This window comes from Lissotriton vulgaris, chromosome 5, assembly GCF_964263255.1.
Source record: "Lissotriton vulgaris chromosome 5, aLisVul1.2, whole genome shotgun sequence".
In the NCBI taxonomy this organism is placed as follows: Eukaryota; Metazoa; Chordata; class Amphibia; order Caudata; family Salamandridae; genus Lissotriton; species Lissotriton vulgaris.
In genome coordinates this window covers 68252490-68268719 of record NC_141693.1, presented here as the reverse complement: position 1 = coordinate 68268719, position 16230 = coordinate 68252490, and the positions used below count along the sequence as shown (strand labels likewise).

The 16230-nt window shown below is 47.1% G+C and overlaps 1 protein-coding gene across 5 annotated transcripts in view; it reads right to left on the bottom strand.

Moving 5' to 3' along the window:
* Positions 1-16230, bottom strand: part of LOC147710198 (E3 ubiquitin-protein ligase TRIM39-like) — a 257855-nt gene that overhangs the window by 132922 nt on the left and 108703 nt on the right. Inside the window, exons 6-8 of one of the 5 annotated variants that reach the window (XM_086920882.1) lie at positions 10674-10685; positions 9749-9764; positions 4529-4559 (exon numbers count right to left, since the gene is read on the bottom strand). The exons of the other annotated variants lie outside the window; for them this stretch is intronic. Coding sequence (XP_086777008.1) covers positions 4529-4559; positions 9749-9764; positions 10674-10685 — 59 coding nt within the window. The remainder of the gene's footprint in view (positions 1-4528; positions 4560-9748; positions 9765-10673; positions 10686-16230) is intronic. 5 annotated transcript variants of the gene reach the window in all.

The window sequence follows — 16230 nt, the reverse complement described above, 5'->3', positions numbered from 1 at the left end:
ACAAGCAATCAGACGGCATCGTGATCAACCTCAGCTCACATACACTCTCTACCAACGAGGAGCGCCTCTTGAACAAAGGCTTGGGATTCGTAGCAACCCAAAAAGGTGATCCTTTCCTGGCTCAAATCGAACTTTCTCAGCTGTTTAGGAAAATAAGATTGCACTATTTCTTCGCAAAATCGCCCAACTTGGAAACTATTACCAGAGACAACAACACTGGATTGAAGAGACCCTCCTCGTTTAATCCACCAAGTGCCACCCTACCTCCTAAGGTTCTGACTTTTGAAGCAGCTGTGGGGAATGATGTCACAAACCTTTACAGAAGAGAGGTCAAGCCCTTCATGAATCTATCTAGGGACGAACAGCTGGCCTTGCGCTCACTAACTTCCAACGATAAAATTACCATCAAGCCGGCCGACAAAGGCGGAGCCACCGTTATCTTAGATACCGAGACATATAGAAATGAATGCCTCCGGCAACTAAGTGACCGTAAATCCTATCTACCGCTGAGATCGGATCCAACAGAAGGACTACAAACGAAAATAAGCACCTTGGTAGAGGAAGCTACAAGTGAGGGATGGATAACATCACAAGAAGGACAGTACCTGGTCACCAAACACCCTACGATCCCGTACTTCTACTGTCTCCCCAAAGTGCATAAACCACTAAGGCCACCACCGGGTAGGCCTATTATATCAGGCATTGGGTCGGTTTTAGAACCACTCTCGACCTTTGTCGACTACTTTCTTAACCCAATGGTTAAAGCAATGCCTACATTCCTCCAAGACACTAAAGATGTCCTAAGACTCCTTCCAACGATACAATATAACATCGAAACTGACATCTTAGTATCGTTCGATGTAGAGTCCCTTTACACATCGATCCCGCAAACCGAGACCTTAGAAGTAGTGGGCACACTCTTGGAGCAGAACAACCACCAATCCATCACTCCAACACCCTTCATCATGCACCTAGCAGAAATTGCTATGAAGGAAAACTACTTCCGCTTTGAGGATACTTTCTACCTGCAAACATCCGGGACCAGCATGGGCAGTGTTTTCGCGCCGAGCCTGGCGAACTTGTACGTTCACAACTTTGAGCAACAAGATGTCCTAGTAACCACCAATCCATACTTACCATCGATACATGTATGGAAACGCTATATTGATGACATCTTGGTGGTGTGGCGTGGCACGGAAGAAAATCTTATGTCATTCCACAGTTGGTTGAACGGCAAGAACACATATCTCAAGTTCACCATTGAGTACAGTAGAACATCTCTGGCTTTCCTGGACCTAAGGTTGCATGCCACTCCTACTGGCATTGAATCGGAGCTATATCGCAAACCTATGGCCAAGAACGCACTATTGCGATATGATAGCTGCCATCCGCGAGCCCTGAGAGACAATCTACCTTTTGGTCAGTTTCTCAGGGTACAGAGGAATTGCTCTAACAAGGAATCTTTTGAGGTCCACTCAAAAAACTTGGAGGCTCAATTGAAGGAGAAACACTATCCCAAGAAAATCATCCGCCGGTCAAAAAAGAGGGCTTCAAATAACAACAGGGAGGCCCTACTCGAAGTCCACCCTCCAAAAGAGAAGACGGATCGTATTGCTTTTGTCAACACCTTTAACAGTCGATCAAACCAGTTGCAAAAAATCATAAGAAAACACTGGTCTATCCTCAAAACCGGAGGTGACGACATCCCCCAGCCCATGTTTGCCTACAAGAGAGGACCAAATTTAAAAGATCAGCTAGTCCACACACGCCCACGTAACAAGGAGGTGAGGCAAGTGGGTACCCTATGGGACTTACCACCTGTGGTAGGACACCACCCGTGTGGGAGTTGTACCGTCTGTCCCCAGACCAATAAGTCTACTGAGATTGACATCGGCACTAACCGCCCATGGATACAAAGCAAGTTTACGAACTGCAACAGTAGTAATTTGATTTACCTGATCAAATGTCCATGTCAATTACAATATGTCGGCATGACAACCAGAAAGATACGGACACGCATCCAAGAACACAAAAGCACAGTGCGTTGTCGTAAACAAGCCACCCGCCTCACTGCACATTTTCTGGAGAAGGGTCATGGTCCTGAAGACTTTTACTGGACAGTCCTTGAGCAACCGCACATCCCTGACTCATGTGCGGATGTCAGCCGTTTCTTGTTCAAAATCGAACAAAAATGGGTATACCGCCTCAACAGCGACAAGGAGGGCCTCAACGAGCCCATACCCTGGATGTCCCTCTGAATGTCGCCTTGTATAGTGTCATCATACACCATCCGTCAACACCTTGCGGAAAGTTTTCCAGCAGCCACGTACCTGTATTCGTACACTCTGACACTATTGCCGTGGAGAATGTTATCTTAAACATCATGGAGTGTGTTTTCAGCTGCCACACACTCAACAACATATGAGTGACTTATTATTTTAATTACACTTTATTGTGCAGCCTAGAGTGTGTTCCAACACACTTTTAAAACATTTTTTGCCCTTAATCACTGGCAGAAACGGGCAGCGAACTACATTTCCCAGAATCCCCAGCACCACGTGACTGCCCTTGTCACATGACGCCTGGGGATTACTCACGATCATACAAAACATCACCGTGTTCCGTGATCGGTGCCCCCCCGAGCAGTACTGAAGACTGCCCGGAGACACCGACGGAAAGGTGAGTGCACCCTGCCTGTGCGCACTGATTTCTTAACGCACGTGGTATATATTTTTCTTAGCGCGCATACAGAGAAGCACACGCCGCTAATGGCGACTCTGATTTTATGATACAAAGCTTCGCGCTCATCGCGCTAATTTCGAGGCTCCTTTTCAAAGTGTTGGCACTCATTTAACTAGTAACGTCTACACGGAGCGCTTTCCATTTTTAAGAGCTCTCCATGATCGCATAACTTTGTACTCTGCAGCGGTACTTTATACTATGAAACACTCACTGTCATTCTAAATGAGCTCAAGCCTAGAGCATACCATTAGAGTATTTCATCATTGGTACGCCCGTTTCTGTGCTCAGCCACGCTATTCTCTCGCTTTTAAACATAACGTGAGAGACTTTGTATATACAAACATTTGGTGTTCGTCCTCACTGACTTTGATAGATCACGGCGGGCATGCCCAGAAGTCTGTCACCACTTGATATATAAGAGGTCTAGACCACCTCTTGTCTCGAAGTAAACTCTATTTTACTCTGTTGTTCTTGTGTTACATGATAATACCGCTCTGTAAATACCTTATGATTATCCCCAGAGCGGTGCTCCTTTTACCTGCGCTGCAGCCAGGTGGGGTGAAGCCTCTCAACCTACATACATGGGTGAGTGTATACTTGAGACTATGTCCTAGTATGAGTGAACATATTGCATTGCCAGTATGATTACAAACAGAAACGATGTGAATAACATTAAGTGTCCTATTTGTTTCTTTGTTTGTCTGTCTGTTTGTTTTACATGTTGGATCCCTTACCATTATGCACTAACAGTATACGGTTGAGTACGCCTGGATGTCCAGGTGATATCTTTTCATTATTTATCTTATTTCTATTTACAAAACAGTAGTGTATCTCTAAGGTCCTGAAGAATGCATTAGAAACTCCTTTCTTGTGAATGCAGAAACATGTCGACCACCAATAAGTGCGGTTATTATTTAAAACCTGCACCCACACCTGCCTTTTAATCTTAGGGATTGGGGGATATTAATAAATTTCTCTTTTCCACCCAACTCACCTAATTTTATCATTACCCTTCACTTTTTCACTCCAATCACCAGACACTGCTTTTTTCACTAGCCACTATCATACCCTTCTGTTCTGCCCTCACATCACATCGCGGTCACGGTAATTACTTACCGGCCGTCGTGTCTCCTGGGTAAGGAGATCCCAAATGATGACAACAAGGGCGGTACAGTGTGGCTTCTGATGGGAACAATATATTTTTCTCCATATACTCTTGAGCCTTGACTTGACCGCTCACTAACTATTGTTTCTCACTGATACTGTTTTGCATGCATTTGGTATAGTGGTCCTTCTTGCTTGACTTACTGACCTACTCTTTGACCCCCAGATATTATTTGTTGTTGTGTTGCCGAGTGTGAACCCTAGTTAGAGTAGGCACCGAGGCGAGAATTATCGAGTCCGCTGACCCTGGTCCAAGACCCTGCCACGTCGGGAATTGAACCCTGGTCTCGGGCCGTCCTCTGCTCCCGGGTCTGCCGCCTCTAACCAGCGAGCCACACCACACCATCACTATTCTGTACATTTCTGTACCTTTACATTTACATGTCATCTCTATCTGTTATTGTGTACATTACTGAGCTGAGAGCTTCGGGCTTGCATCACCTCTGGGAGGGAGCCTTGCTCGGCCACCGCTGCCTTCAGAGTGAAGTGCGTCAGGCGGTGCGCTTGGGGTAACAATAGTATGCGGACCCCAGGACACCAGTGGTTAATGACGTCAATTGGATGCCCCTGGGACTGTGGCAAAACTAGACCTCCAAGTGAGATATCATTGACTCTAACGGACTGTGTACCCAACTCTGACGTCTCTTGTGCTCCTAACTGCCTTTCGTACATCCACATGATCCCCATGTGCAATCTCTGACCTCTCTTCAGTTCCTAACTCTGCCTCTCGTGCACGCCTTCTGCACTATCACACATAGGGCAGTCTCAGCAGCACTGGTCAGTATATGATGAATCCATCACTAGCACACATAGAGCGGTCTCAGCAGCAGTGGTCAGTATATTATGAATCCATCACTAGCACACACGGAGCAGTCTCAGCAGCACTTGTCATTATATTATGAATCCATCACTAGCACACATAGGGCATTCTCAGCAGCACTTGCAGGTATATTATGATTCCATCACTAGCACACACACAGAGCAGTCTCAACACCCCTTGCCATTATATTATGAATCCATTACTAGCACACATAGGGCAATCTCAGCAGCACGTGTCGGTATGTTATGAATCCATCACTAGCACACAAAGGGCAGTCTCAGCAGCACTTGTCAGATTGTTATGAATCCATCACTAGCACGCATAGGGCATTCTCAGCAGCATTTGCAGGTGTATTATGAATCCATCACTAACACACATAGGGCATTCTCAGCAGCACTTGTCGGTATATTATGAATACATCACTAGCACACATAGGGCAGTCTCAGGATCACTGGTCATATTATGAAACCATCACTAGCACACCTAGAGCATTCTCAGCAGCACTTGTCTGTATATTATGAATCCGTCACTAGCACACATAGGGCATTCTCAGCAGCACTTGCAGGTATATTATGATTCCATCACTAGCACACACACAGAGCAGTCTCAACACCCCTTGCCATTATATTATGAATCCATTACTAGCACACATAGGGCAATCTCAGCAGCACGTGTCGGTATGTTATGAATCCATCACTAGCACACAAAGGGCAGTCTCAGCAGCACTGGTCGGTATATTATGAATCCATCACTAGCACACATAGGGCAGTCTAAGCAGTTCTTGTCGGTATGTTATGAATCCATCGCTAGCACACAAAGGGCAGTCTTAGCATCACTGGTCAGTATATGATGAATCCATCACTAGCACACATAGGGCAATCTCAGCAGCACTTGTCGGTATGTTATGAATCCATCACTAGCACACAAAGGGCAGTCTCAGCAGCACTTGTCATTATATTATTAATCCATTACTAGCACACAAAGGGCAGTCTCAGCAGCACTGGTCAGTATATTATGAATCCATCACTAGCACACAAAGGGCAGTCTCAGCAGCACTGGTCAGTATATTATGAATCCATCACTAGCACACAAAGGGCAGTCTCAGTTGCACTGGTCGGTATATTATGAATCCATCACTAGCACACATAGGGCAGTCTCGGCAGCACTTGTCAGTATATTATGAATCCATCACTAGCACACATAGAGCGGTCTCAGCAGCACGTGTCATTTTATTATGAATCCATCAGTAGCACACTTAGGGCAGTCTCAGCAGCACTTGTCATTATATTATTAATCCATTACTAGCACACATAGGGCAATCTCAGCAGCACTGTCGGTGTGTTATGAATCCATCGCTAGCACAAAAAGAGCAGTCTCAGCAGCACTGGTCAGTATATTATGAATCCATCACTAGCACACATAGGGCAATCTCAGCAGCACTTGTCAATATATTATGAATCCATCACTAGCACACAACGGGCAGTCTCAGCAGCACTTGTCATTATATTATGAATTAGCAACAAAGGGGGACAATGAGGGGACAATATTTAGAGGGGTCCAGTGTGCATGTCCCTACGAACTATTACCCAACTGTTTGCACAAAGTTCCCCTAGGGGTGATAATTGTGTTAGGGAGAGTGGACTAGCTGCCTCTCTCTAACAGGGGGGTTGTATCTGAAAGTCAGGGGCGATTGTCCCTTTTCGGAATTTAGGGAAACCTCACACAACAGGTTGGTTCTATGACTACTGTCGCATTCCCAACCGGTCGCTTCGTGTCATCATTGGCTTCCTGCTCCTGCGTCAAGCCGGCACTGCAATGCCTGACGGGCGGCACTTAGTGCTGCACTTTTGTCGGAGATCTTTTATTCCGAAGCCGATGTTTGAGTGGGTGTGAGGGGCCCTAATCGTGGAGTAGTGAGCGTGACATGTGGTGATTCTAAAAAAAGTTAGTGTAGTCTACTCTGGGTATTTTATTCCTGTAGCTACCTACTTTATTAAAACTAAGAGGGGTATAGGATTTCAGCCAACCTATGTGTGGGAAGCCCATTCAACCCTCAACAAGTGATCTGGTCGACATGTTTCGTGCCATCAAGGCAATTCATCAGGACCAAAGGAAGTGCTCATAAACTTGAAGTGGAGCCCATAGTGGGCTGCACGGTTAAATCGATACAACCTGTGGGGTCAGGATCTGGAACCAGGAAAAGTTCCTGTGTTGTTCTCCGCCCCACAGTCGTTGTAGATAGTCGTCACCGGGCTGCTTTTAGTAGGACCTGCATGATCAAGGAGTGTCCTTTATCACGATCTGAAGGGGCCTCTTAACCTGCGTCCGTCCGGCCGGCGAATCTCGGCCGGTCAAGCTAGCACACAAAGGGCAGTCTCAGCAGCACTGGTCAGTGTATTATGAATCCATCACTAGCACACAAAGGGCAGTCTCAGCAGCACTGGTCAGTATATTATGAATCCATCACTAGCACACAAAGGGCAGTCTCAGTTGCACTGGTCGGTATATTATGAATCCATCACTAGCACACATAGGGCAGTCTCGGCAGCACTTGTCAGTATATTATGAATCCATCACTAGCACACATAGAGCGGTCTCAGCAGCACGTGTCATTTTATTATGAATCCATCAGTAGCACACTTAGGGCAGTCTCAGCAGCACTTGTCATTATATTATTAATCCATTACTAGCACACATAGGGCAATCTCAGCAGCACTGTCGGTATGTTATGAATCCATCGCTAGCACACAAAGGGCAGTCTCAGCAGCACTGGTCGGTATATTAAGAATCCGTCACTAGCACACATAGGGCAATTTCAGCAGCACTTGTCGGTATGTTATGAATCCATCGCTAGCACACAAAGGTCATATACAGCTGGCAGTGAATCAGGCCTAATTTACGAGCCTGGCTATGGAACCCCCGATGTCTGACCTAATGAAGGCCGCCCCCTGGGACTGATTTCAAAAGGAGTCGTGACTACGAAGCTGCCCACCTACATTTGCTGGTACGTTAATCACCCTCATATCGCTCGCATCTTAGCCCGCGAGCTGCAGCCGAGAAGAGTTGTGGTACTTGCCTTACTGACCCTAACACCCCCCTCAGCTCCCACTTACCGCGCCTGACCTCAATATGGCCGCCCCCGGCTCTAATCACACAGGGATACTGCAAAACTGCCTTTCCTCCAACACAGCCAATACTAACGTACGGCAGCAACACCAACATCCCGACCTGCTAGTCGCAGCCTGAAAGGGATGAAGTACATGTCTCTCTGAGACCAGCCCTTTCTTCAGCTTCCTGCCCACAGAGCTGACCCAAGACGGCCGCCCCTCATCACTGAATGTACAAGGATATCCTGTGCATCACACCATCGGCCCCAGTGTCCGCCCCCGATCGCTGTTAGGACACTCTGAAAGTTGACCTGGCAGCTGACCCTGAGGAGTCCAGGAACCACAGACACAGGCCTACAAGCAACAAATAAGCTACTTCGGGAAATCAAGCTTCGCACACCTCGAAAAACCAAAGAGTTATGTAGCTCTCCTCTACTCTGGGATACTTTCCTCCCCTATCTGAATCGCTCAAGCACCGCAGAACGTCCAGGACCCCTCCTTAGTTTCACGGTCACCCTTTCTAAGAAACCCAATGATGACACCGGACATATTGACTTACTCCAACCGCCCCATGTCGACCTACCTGAAATCTCATGGCGCAAACTCCTTCGCGATCATCTTTCCCTCCAACCTATACACTAAAGCAAGAAACTTCAAACATAGACTGATTAGACAGCTACCAGAAACACTAATCGCGGACACATACCATTGCTCCTCCAAAGTTCAGACTAAGATGGATTTCATATTCCACACTGAAAGTCCTGACAACTGGAACGCCACACTCAGAACACAACTTTGCATCTCAAAAACCACGACAACCTCGCACTGCTCCAAACTGACGACCTTGTTCCCCAACCACCTGGTGAGGGGTGGGAACACGTCTGTGACCATCTACACGAACGGCACAGTCCTGATTCAGGCAAACAATGAGAACCTTGAGGCCTTTAACTCCCTTTTCCCCGCCCTCCTTATCGCCCACCTCCACGTGCTTCGATCCTCTTTGAACTAGCACCCACCCCCGGTCAGCCTGGCCCGACAGGAGAAACATACATTCATCACCATGCCCAACGCCACCACCTCCCAACCCCCAGGCCTCCTCCCACCCCTTTGCCTACAGAATTGGCGATCTACAACTCACAGAGGATTGCCCAACCCATCTTCCTCACCCGACCTCCCCACACCAACTCCTTGACCCGGCCCTGCCGACTTCGACCTTCTCCTACACTCACATACCCGCAGACCTAAGGAGGACGAAACCACAACATGACCCAATTCTCCCCTTGCCCATAGTCCCCAACAGAGACAGCACAGCCCACACTAAGAGCATTAGACATCAGTACCCAGCCAGGACCAGGGTCCCTAACAGAGACAACTTGGTTCAGACAAGCAGCAATAGACTTCTTAACTTAGCCACGACCTCCACCACTCTAGACGACCTTACCCATCTCCCCACTGCCCCCGCCCACGGTAACACGACGCAGCGGCTCACATCACTATAAAACCTGGTAGATCTAGACAAGGCCCAAAAGCCCCACCAAGCCAATACCCTCCCAGGGCGCCCCTACTGACCTACTCCAATCATCTAAAGCACCCTGCCTGGTCCCTAGCGACCCCAGTGACTCGACCACAGAGACACGCTAGAAAGGACAGTGAGCTCCCTTCACAGAACACCAGAGAGACCAAAGCCCTCATGCCTACGTTGCAGAAACTCTTAAATACTGACACCAAGCTCCCAACGCTAAGACACTCGAGATGCAAAGCCTTAATGTCCCCTGAAGAAGCGACTGATCTAGCCGCAACCTATGACTACCCCCCTACAGACTCCCCCAAATCCAAGATCTATGTGATCCGGGGTTTCAGAAGATACATCCTCCTCCATAAACCCCCTAGACTCCCTCCCTTCCTTCCTCACCACCTTGTCTAGGGCCCCCCTGGTAAGATCCACGACGAAAAGAAGGTCTCCACCAACTGCAGATCAGCCTCTAGGCATGCGACTGAACTAGCGGAAGCCATCCTTACGCCGGACATAGATATTGCGTTCATCACGGAGACATGGCTTAACAACCTCTCCACTCCATGCTTAGACATGCTTGTGCCACCAGGTTTCTCCATTATCAACACAGATAGAAAAGACCAATGAGGGGGAGGTGTAGCTATCATACACAGAGACAACATCGCCATCAGGGAATTGGACTCTTGCAAATACAATTCATTTGAATGTCTTACTGCCAATATCAAGACTAAGGACAATGGTTCATTCCTCTGCCACCTTCTTTATCACCCCCCAGGCAACACCGCAGCACTCGGGGAGCACCTGTCCGACCTGATCCTAAAAAAGTCCCACTCTAGAACATCCGTCCATGGTATGATCATGGCACAATATCTTCGAGGCAACTGTGCTCCTACAGGCCTCATTGTCAACAATGCACCACGCCTTTTCCTTGATGACAAAGAATTTCTCAAGGATTGGGCCATGATAGCTTGGAGGTGCACGAGGGATTGGCTGGTCCTGATCATCAAAACCGCGAAAAGAATTGCGGATACCATCCTAATTGAAATTCAGGTACTCGCGGGCCAGATAAAAACCACTTTAAAAAGTGGACAATTCAAAAAGGGACAAGATGACACGGACAAGAGTAACAAAGATTTCAAGGAGTCTATCTTATCTACGAAATTAGAAAAGTTTAAGAAAGACTTAGCGAGATTTTCAATGGAGAAGGTGTACCCATACACTAGTGACACTTATACAGCGCCTACATTCAATCGAGGTGGCAAAAAGGGTGGCTCCACGTATGGCACCTCTAGTTCAGATGGGACCTCCAGTGACTCAGATACATCACAAACTGGACCTTCTAACCAAGCCCCTAGGGGCCGTGGGAACAGAAGAAATTGGAGAAATCAACCGCAGAACTTTAACAACTTCCAACCATGGTGGCCAATCAACCCTTGGATGATGGGACCAAACTGCCCTCCTCAAATGGGTCCGCCCTTCTGCCCACCGCAAATGCAACAAGGCCCGGGGTCTTTTCCTTTTTTAGGGTTTGGCCAGAGACGAGGCAGAGGCAGGAGGAGACAAGGAGCCGTGCCACAACAAGTTCATTGGAACACGGACACGAACACCCCACAACAATCGAGGATGGATCTACGCAGCGGGAAGAAAGTCCCCCAAGACACTGCGGGAACAAGCAATCAGACGGCATCGTGATCAACCTCAGCTCACATACACTCTCTACCAACGAGGAGCGCCTCTTGAACAAAGGCTTGGGATTCGTAGCAACCCAAAAAGGTGATCCTTTCCTGGCTCAAATCGAACTTTCTCAGCTGTTTAGGAAAATAAGATTGCACTATTTCTTCGCAAAATCGCCCAACTTGGAAACTATTACCAGAGACAACAACACTGGATTGAAGAGACCCTCCTCGTTTAATCCACCAAGTGCCACCCTACCTCCTAAGGTTCTGACTTTTGAAGCAGCTGTGGGGAATGATGTCACAAACCTTTACAGAAGAGAGGTCAAGCCCTTCATGAATCTATCTAGGGACGAACAGCTGGCCTTGCGCTCACTAACTTCCAACGATAAAATTACCATCAAGCCGGCCGACAAAGGCGGAGCCACCGTTATCTTAGATACCGAGACATATAGAAATGAATGCCTCCGGCAACTAAGTGACCGTAAATCCTATCTACCGCTGAGATCGGATCCAACAGAAGGACTACAAACGAAAATAAGCACCTTGGTAGAGGAAGCTACAAGTGAGGGATGGATAACATCACAAGAAGGACAGTACCTGGTCACCAAACACCCTACGATCCCGTACTTCTACTGTCTCCCCAAAGTGCATAAACCACTAAGGCCACCACCGGGTAGGCCTATTATATCAGGCATTGGGTCGGTTTTAGAACCACTCTCGACCTTTGTCAACTACTTTCTTAACCCAATGGTTAAAGCAATGCCTACATTCCTCCAAGACACTAAAGATGTCCTAAGACTCCTTCCAACGATACAATATAACATCGAAACTGACATCTTAGTATCGTTCGATGTAGAGTCCCTTTACACATCGATCCCGCAAACCGAGACCTTAGAAGTAGTGGGCACACTCTTGGAGCAGAACAACCACCAATCCATCACTCCAACACCCTTCATCATGCACCTAGCAGAAATTGCTATGAAGGAAAACTACTTCCGCTTTGAGGATACTTTCTACCTGCAAACATCCGGGACCAGCATGGGCAGTGTTTTCGCGCCGAGCCTGGCGAACTTGTACGTTCACAACTTTGAGCAACAAGATGTCCTAGTAACCACCAATCCATACTTACCATCGATACATGTATGGAAACGCTATATTGATGACATCTTGGTGGTGTGGCGTGGCACGGAAGAAAATCTTATGTCATTCCACAGTTGGTTGAACGGCAAGAACACATATCTCAAGTTCACCATTGAGTACAGTAGAACATCTCTGGCTTTCCTGGACCTAAGGTTGCATGCCACTCCTACTGGCATTGAATCGGAGCTATATCGCAAACCTATGGCCAAGAACGCACTATTGCGATATGATAGCTGCCATCCGCGAGCCCTGAGAGACAATCTACCTTTTGGTCAGTTTCTCAGGGTACAGAGGAATTGCTCTAACAAGGAATCTTTTGAGGTCCACTCAAAAAACTTGGAGGCTCAATTGAAGGAGAAACACTATCCCAAGAAAATCATCCGCCGGTCAAAAAAGAGGGCTTCAAATAACAACAGGGAGGCCCTACTCGAAGTCCACCCTCCAAAAGAGAAGACGGATCGTATTGCTTTTGTCAACACCTTTAACAGTCGATCAAACCAGTTGCAAAAAATCATAAGAAAACACTGGTCTATCCTCAAAACCGGAGGTGACGACATCCCCCAGCCCATGTTTGCCTACAAGAGAGGACCAAATTTAAAAGATCAGCTAGTCCACACACGCCCACGTAACAAGGAGGTGAGGCAAGTGGGTACCCTATGGGACTTACCACCTGTGGTAGGACACCACCCGTGTGGGAGTTGTACCGTCTGTCCCCAGACCAATAAGTCTACTGAGATTGACATCGGCACTAACCGCCCATGGATACAAAGCAAGTTTACGAACTGCAACAGTAGTAATTTGATTTACCTGATCAAATGTCCATGTCAATTACAATATGTCGGCATGACAACCAGAAAGATACGGACACGCATCCAAGAACACAAAAGCACAGTGCGTTGTCGTAAACAAGCCACCCGCCTCACTGCACATTTTCTGGAGAAGGGTCATGGTCCTGAAGACTTTTACTGGACAGTCCTTGAGCAACCGCACATCCCTGACTCATGTGCGGATGTCAGCCGTTTCTTGTTCAAAATCGAACAAAAATGGGTATACCGCCTCAACAGCGACAAGGAGGGCCTCAACGAGCCCATACCCTGGATGTCCCTCTGAATGTCGCCTTGTATAGTGTCATCATACACCATCCGTCAACACCTTGCGGAAAGTTTTCCAGCAGCCACGTACCTGTATTCGTACACTCTGACACTATTGCCGTGGAGAATGTTATCTTAAACATCATGGAGTGTGTTTTCAGCTGCCACACACTCAACAACATATGAGTGACTTATTATTTTAATTACACTTTATTGTGCAGCCTAGAGTGTGTTCCAACACACTTTTAAAACATTTTTTGCCCTTAATCACTGGCAGAAACGGGCAGCGAACTACATTTCCCAGAATCCCCAGCACCACGTGACTGCCCTTGTCACATGACGCCTGGGGATTACTCACGATCATACAAAACATCACCGTGTTCCGTGATCGGTGCCCCCCCGAGCAGTACTGAAGACTGCCCGGAGACACCGACGGAAAGGTGAGTGCACCCTGCCTGTGCGCACTGATTTCTTAACGCACGTGGTATATATTTTTCTTAGCGCGCATACAGAGAAGCACACGCCGCTAATGGCGACTCTGATTTTATGATACAAAGCTTCGCGCTCATCGCGCTAATTTCGAGGCTCCTTTTCAAAGTGTTGGCACTCATTTAACTAGTAACGTCTACACGGAGCGCTTTCCATTTTTAAGAGCTCTCCATGATCGCATAACTTTGTACTCTGCAGCGGTACTTTATACTATGAAACACTCACTGTCATTCTAAATGAGCTCAAGCCTAGAGCATACCATTAGAGTATTTCATCATTGGTACGCCCGTTTCTGTGCTCAGCCACGCTATTCTCTCGCTTTTAAACATAACGTGAGAGACTTTGTATATACAAACATTTGGTGTTCGTCCTCACTGACTTTGATAGATCACGGCGGGCATGCCCAGAAGTCTGTCACCACTTGATATATAAGAGGTCTAGACCACCTCTTGTCTCGAAGTAAACTCTATTTTACTCTGTTGTTCTTGTGTTACATGATAATACCGCTCTGTAAATACCTTATGATTATCCCCAGAGCGGTGCTCCTTTTACCTGCGCTGCAGCCAGGTGGGGTGAAGCCTCTCAACCTACATACATGGGTGAGTGTATACTTGAGACTATGTCCTAGTATGAGTGAACATATTGCATTGCCAGTATGATTACAAACAGAAACGATGTGAATAACATTAAGTGTCCTATTTGTTTCTTTGTTTGTCTGTCTGTTTGTTTTACATGTTGGATCCCTTACCATTATGCACTAACAGTATACGGTTGAGTACGCCTGGATGTCCAGGTGATATCTTTTCATTATTTATCTTATTTCTATTTACAAAACAGTAGTGTATCTCTAAGGTCCTGAAGAATGCATTAGAAACTCCTTTCTTGTGAATGCAGAAACATGTCGACCACCAATAAGTGCGGTTATTATTTAAAACCTGCACCCACACCTGCCTTTTAATCTTAGGGATTGGGGGATATTAATAAATTTCTCTTTTCCACCCAACTCACCTAATTTTATCATTACCCTTCACTTTTTCACTCCAATCACCAGACACTGCTTTTTTCACTAGCCACTATCATACCCTTCTGTTCTGCCCTCACATCACATCGCGGTCACGGTAATTACTTACCGGCCGTCGTGTCTCCTGGGTAAGGAGATCCCAAATGATGACAACAAGGGCGGTACAGTGTGGCTTCTGATGGGAACAATATATTTTTCTCCATATACTCTTGAGCCTTGACTTGACCGCTCACTAACTATTGTTTCTCACTGATACTGTTTTGCATGCATTTGGTATAGTGGTCCTTCTTGCTTGACTTACTGACCTACTCTTTGACCCCCAGATATTATTTGTTGTTGTGTTGCCGAGTGTGAACCCTAGTTAGAGTAGGCACCGAGGCGAGAATTATCGAGTCCGCTGACCCTGGTCCAAGACCCTGCCACGTCGGGAATTGAACCCTGGTCTCGGGCCGTCCTCTGCTCCCGGGTCTGCCGCCTCTAACCAGCGAGCCACACCACACCATCACTATTCTGTACATTTCTGTACCTTTACATTTACATGTCATCTCTATCTGTTATTGTGTACATTACTGAGCTGAGAGCTTCGGGCTTGCATCACCTCTGGGAGGGAGCCTTGCTCGGCCACCGCTGCCTTCAGAGTGAAGTGCGTCAGGCGGTGCGCTTGGGGTAACAATAGTATGCGGACCCCAGGACACCAGTGGTTAATGACGTCAATTGGATGCCCCTGGGACTGTGGCAAAACTAGACCTCCAAGTGAGATATCATTGACTCTAACGGACTGTGTACCCAACTCTGACGTCTCTTGTGCTCCTAACTGCCTTTCGTACATCCACATGATCCCCATGTGCAATCTCTGACCTCTCTTCAGTTCCTAACTCTGCCTCTCGTGCACGCCTTCTGCACTATCACACATAGGGCAGTCTCAGCAGCACTGGTCAGTATATGATGAATCCATCACTAGCACACATAGAGCGGTCTCAGCAGCAGTGGTCAGTATATTATGAATCCATCACTAGCACACACGGAGCAGTCTCAGCAGCACTTGTCATTATATTATGAATCCATCACTAGCACACATAGGGCATTCTCAGCAGCACTTGCAGGTATATTATGATTCCATCACTAGCACACACACAGAGCAGTCTCAACACCCCTTGCCATTATATTATGAATCCATTACTAGCACACATAGGGCAATCTCAGCAGCACGTGTCGGTATGTTATGAATCCATCACTAGCACACAAAGGGCAGTCTCAGCAGCACTTGTCAGATTGTTATGAATCCATCACTAGCACGCATAGGGCATTCTCAGCAGCATTTGCAGGTGTATTATGAATCCATCACTAACACACATAGGGCATTCTCAGCAGCACTTGTCGGTATATTATGAATACATCACTAGCACACATAGGGCAGTCTCAGGATCACTGGTCATATTATGAAACCATCACTAGCACACCTAGAGC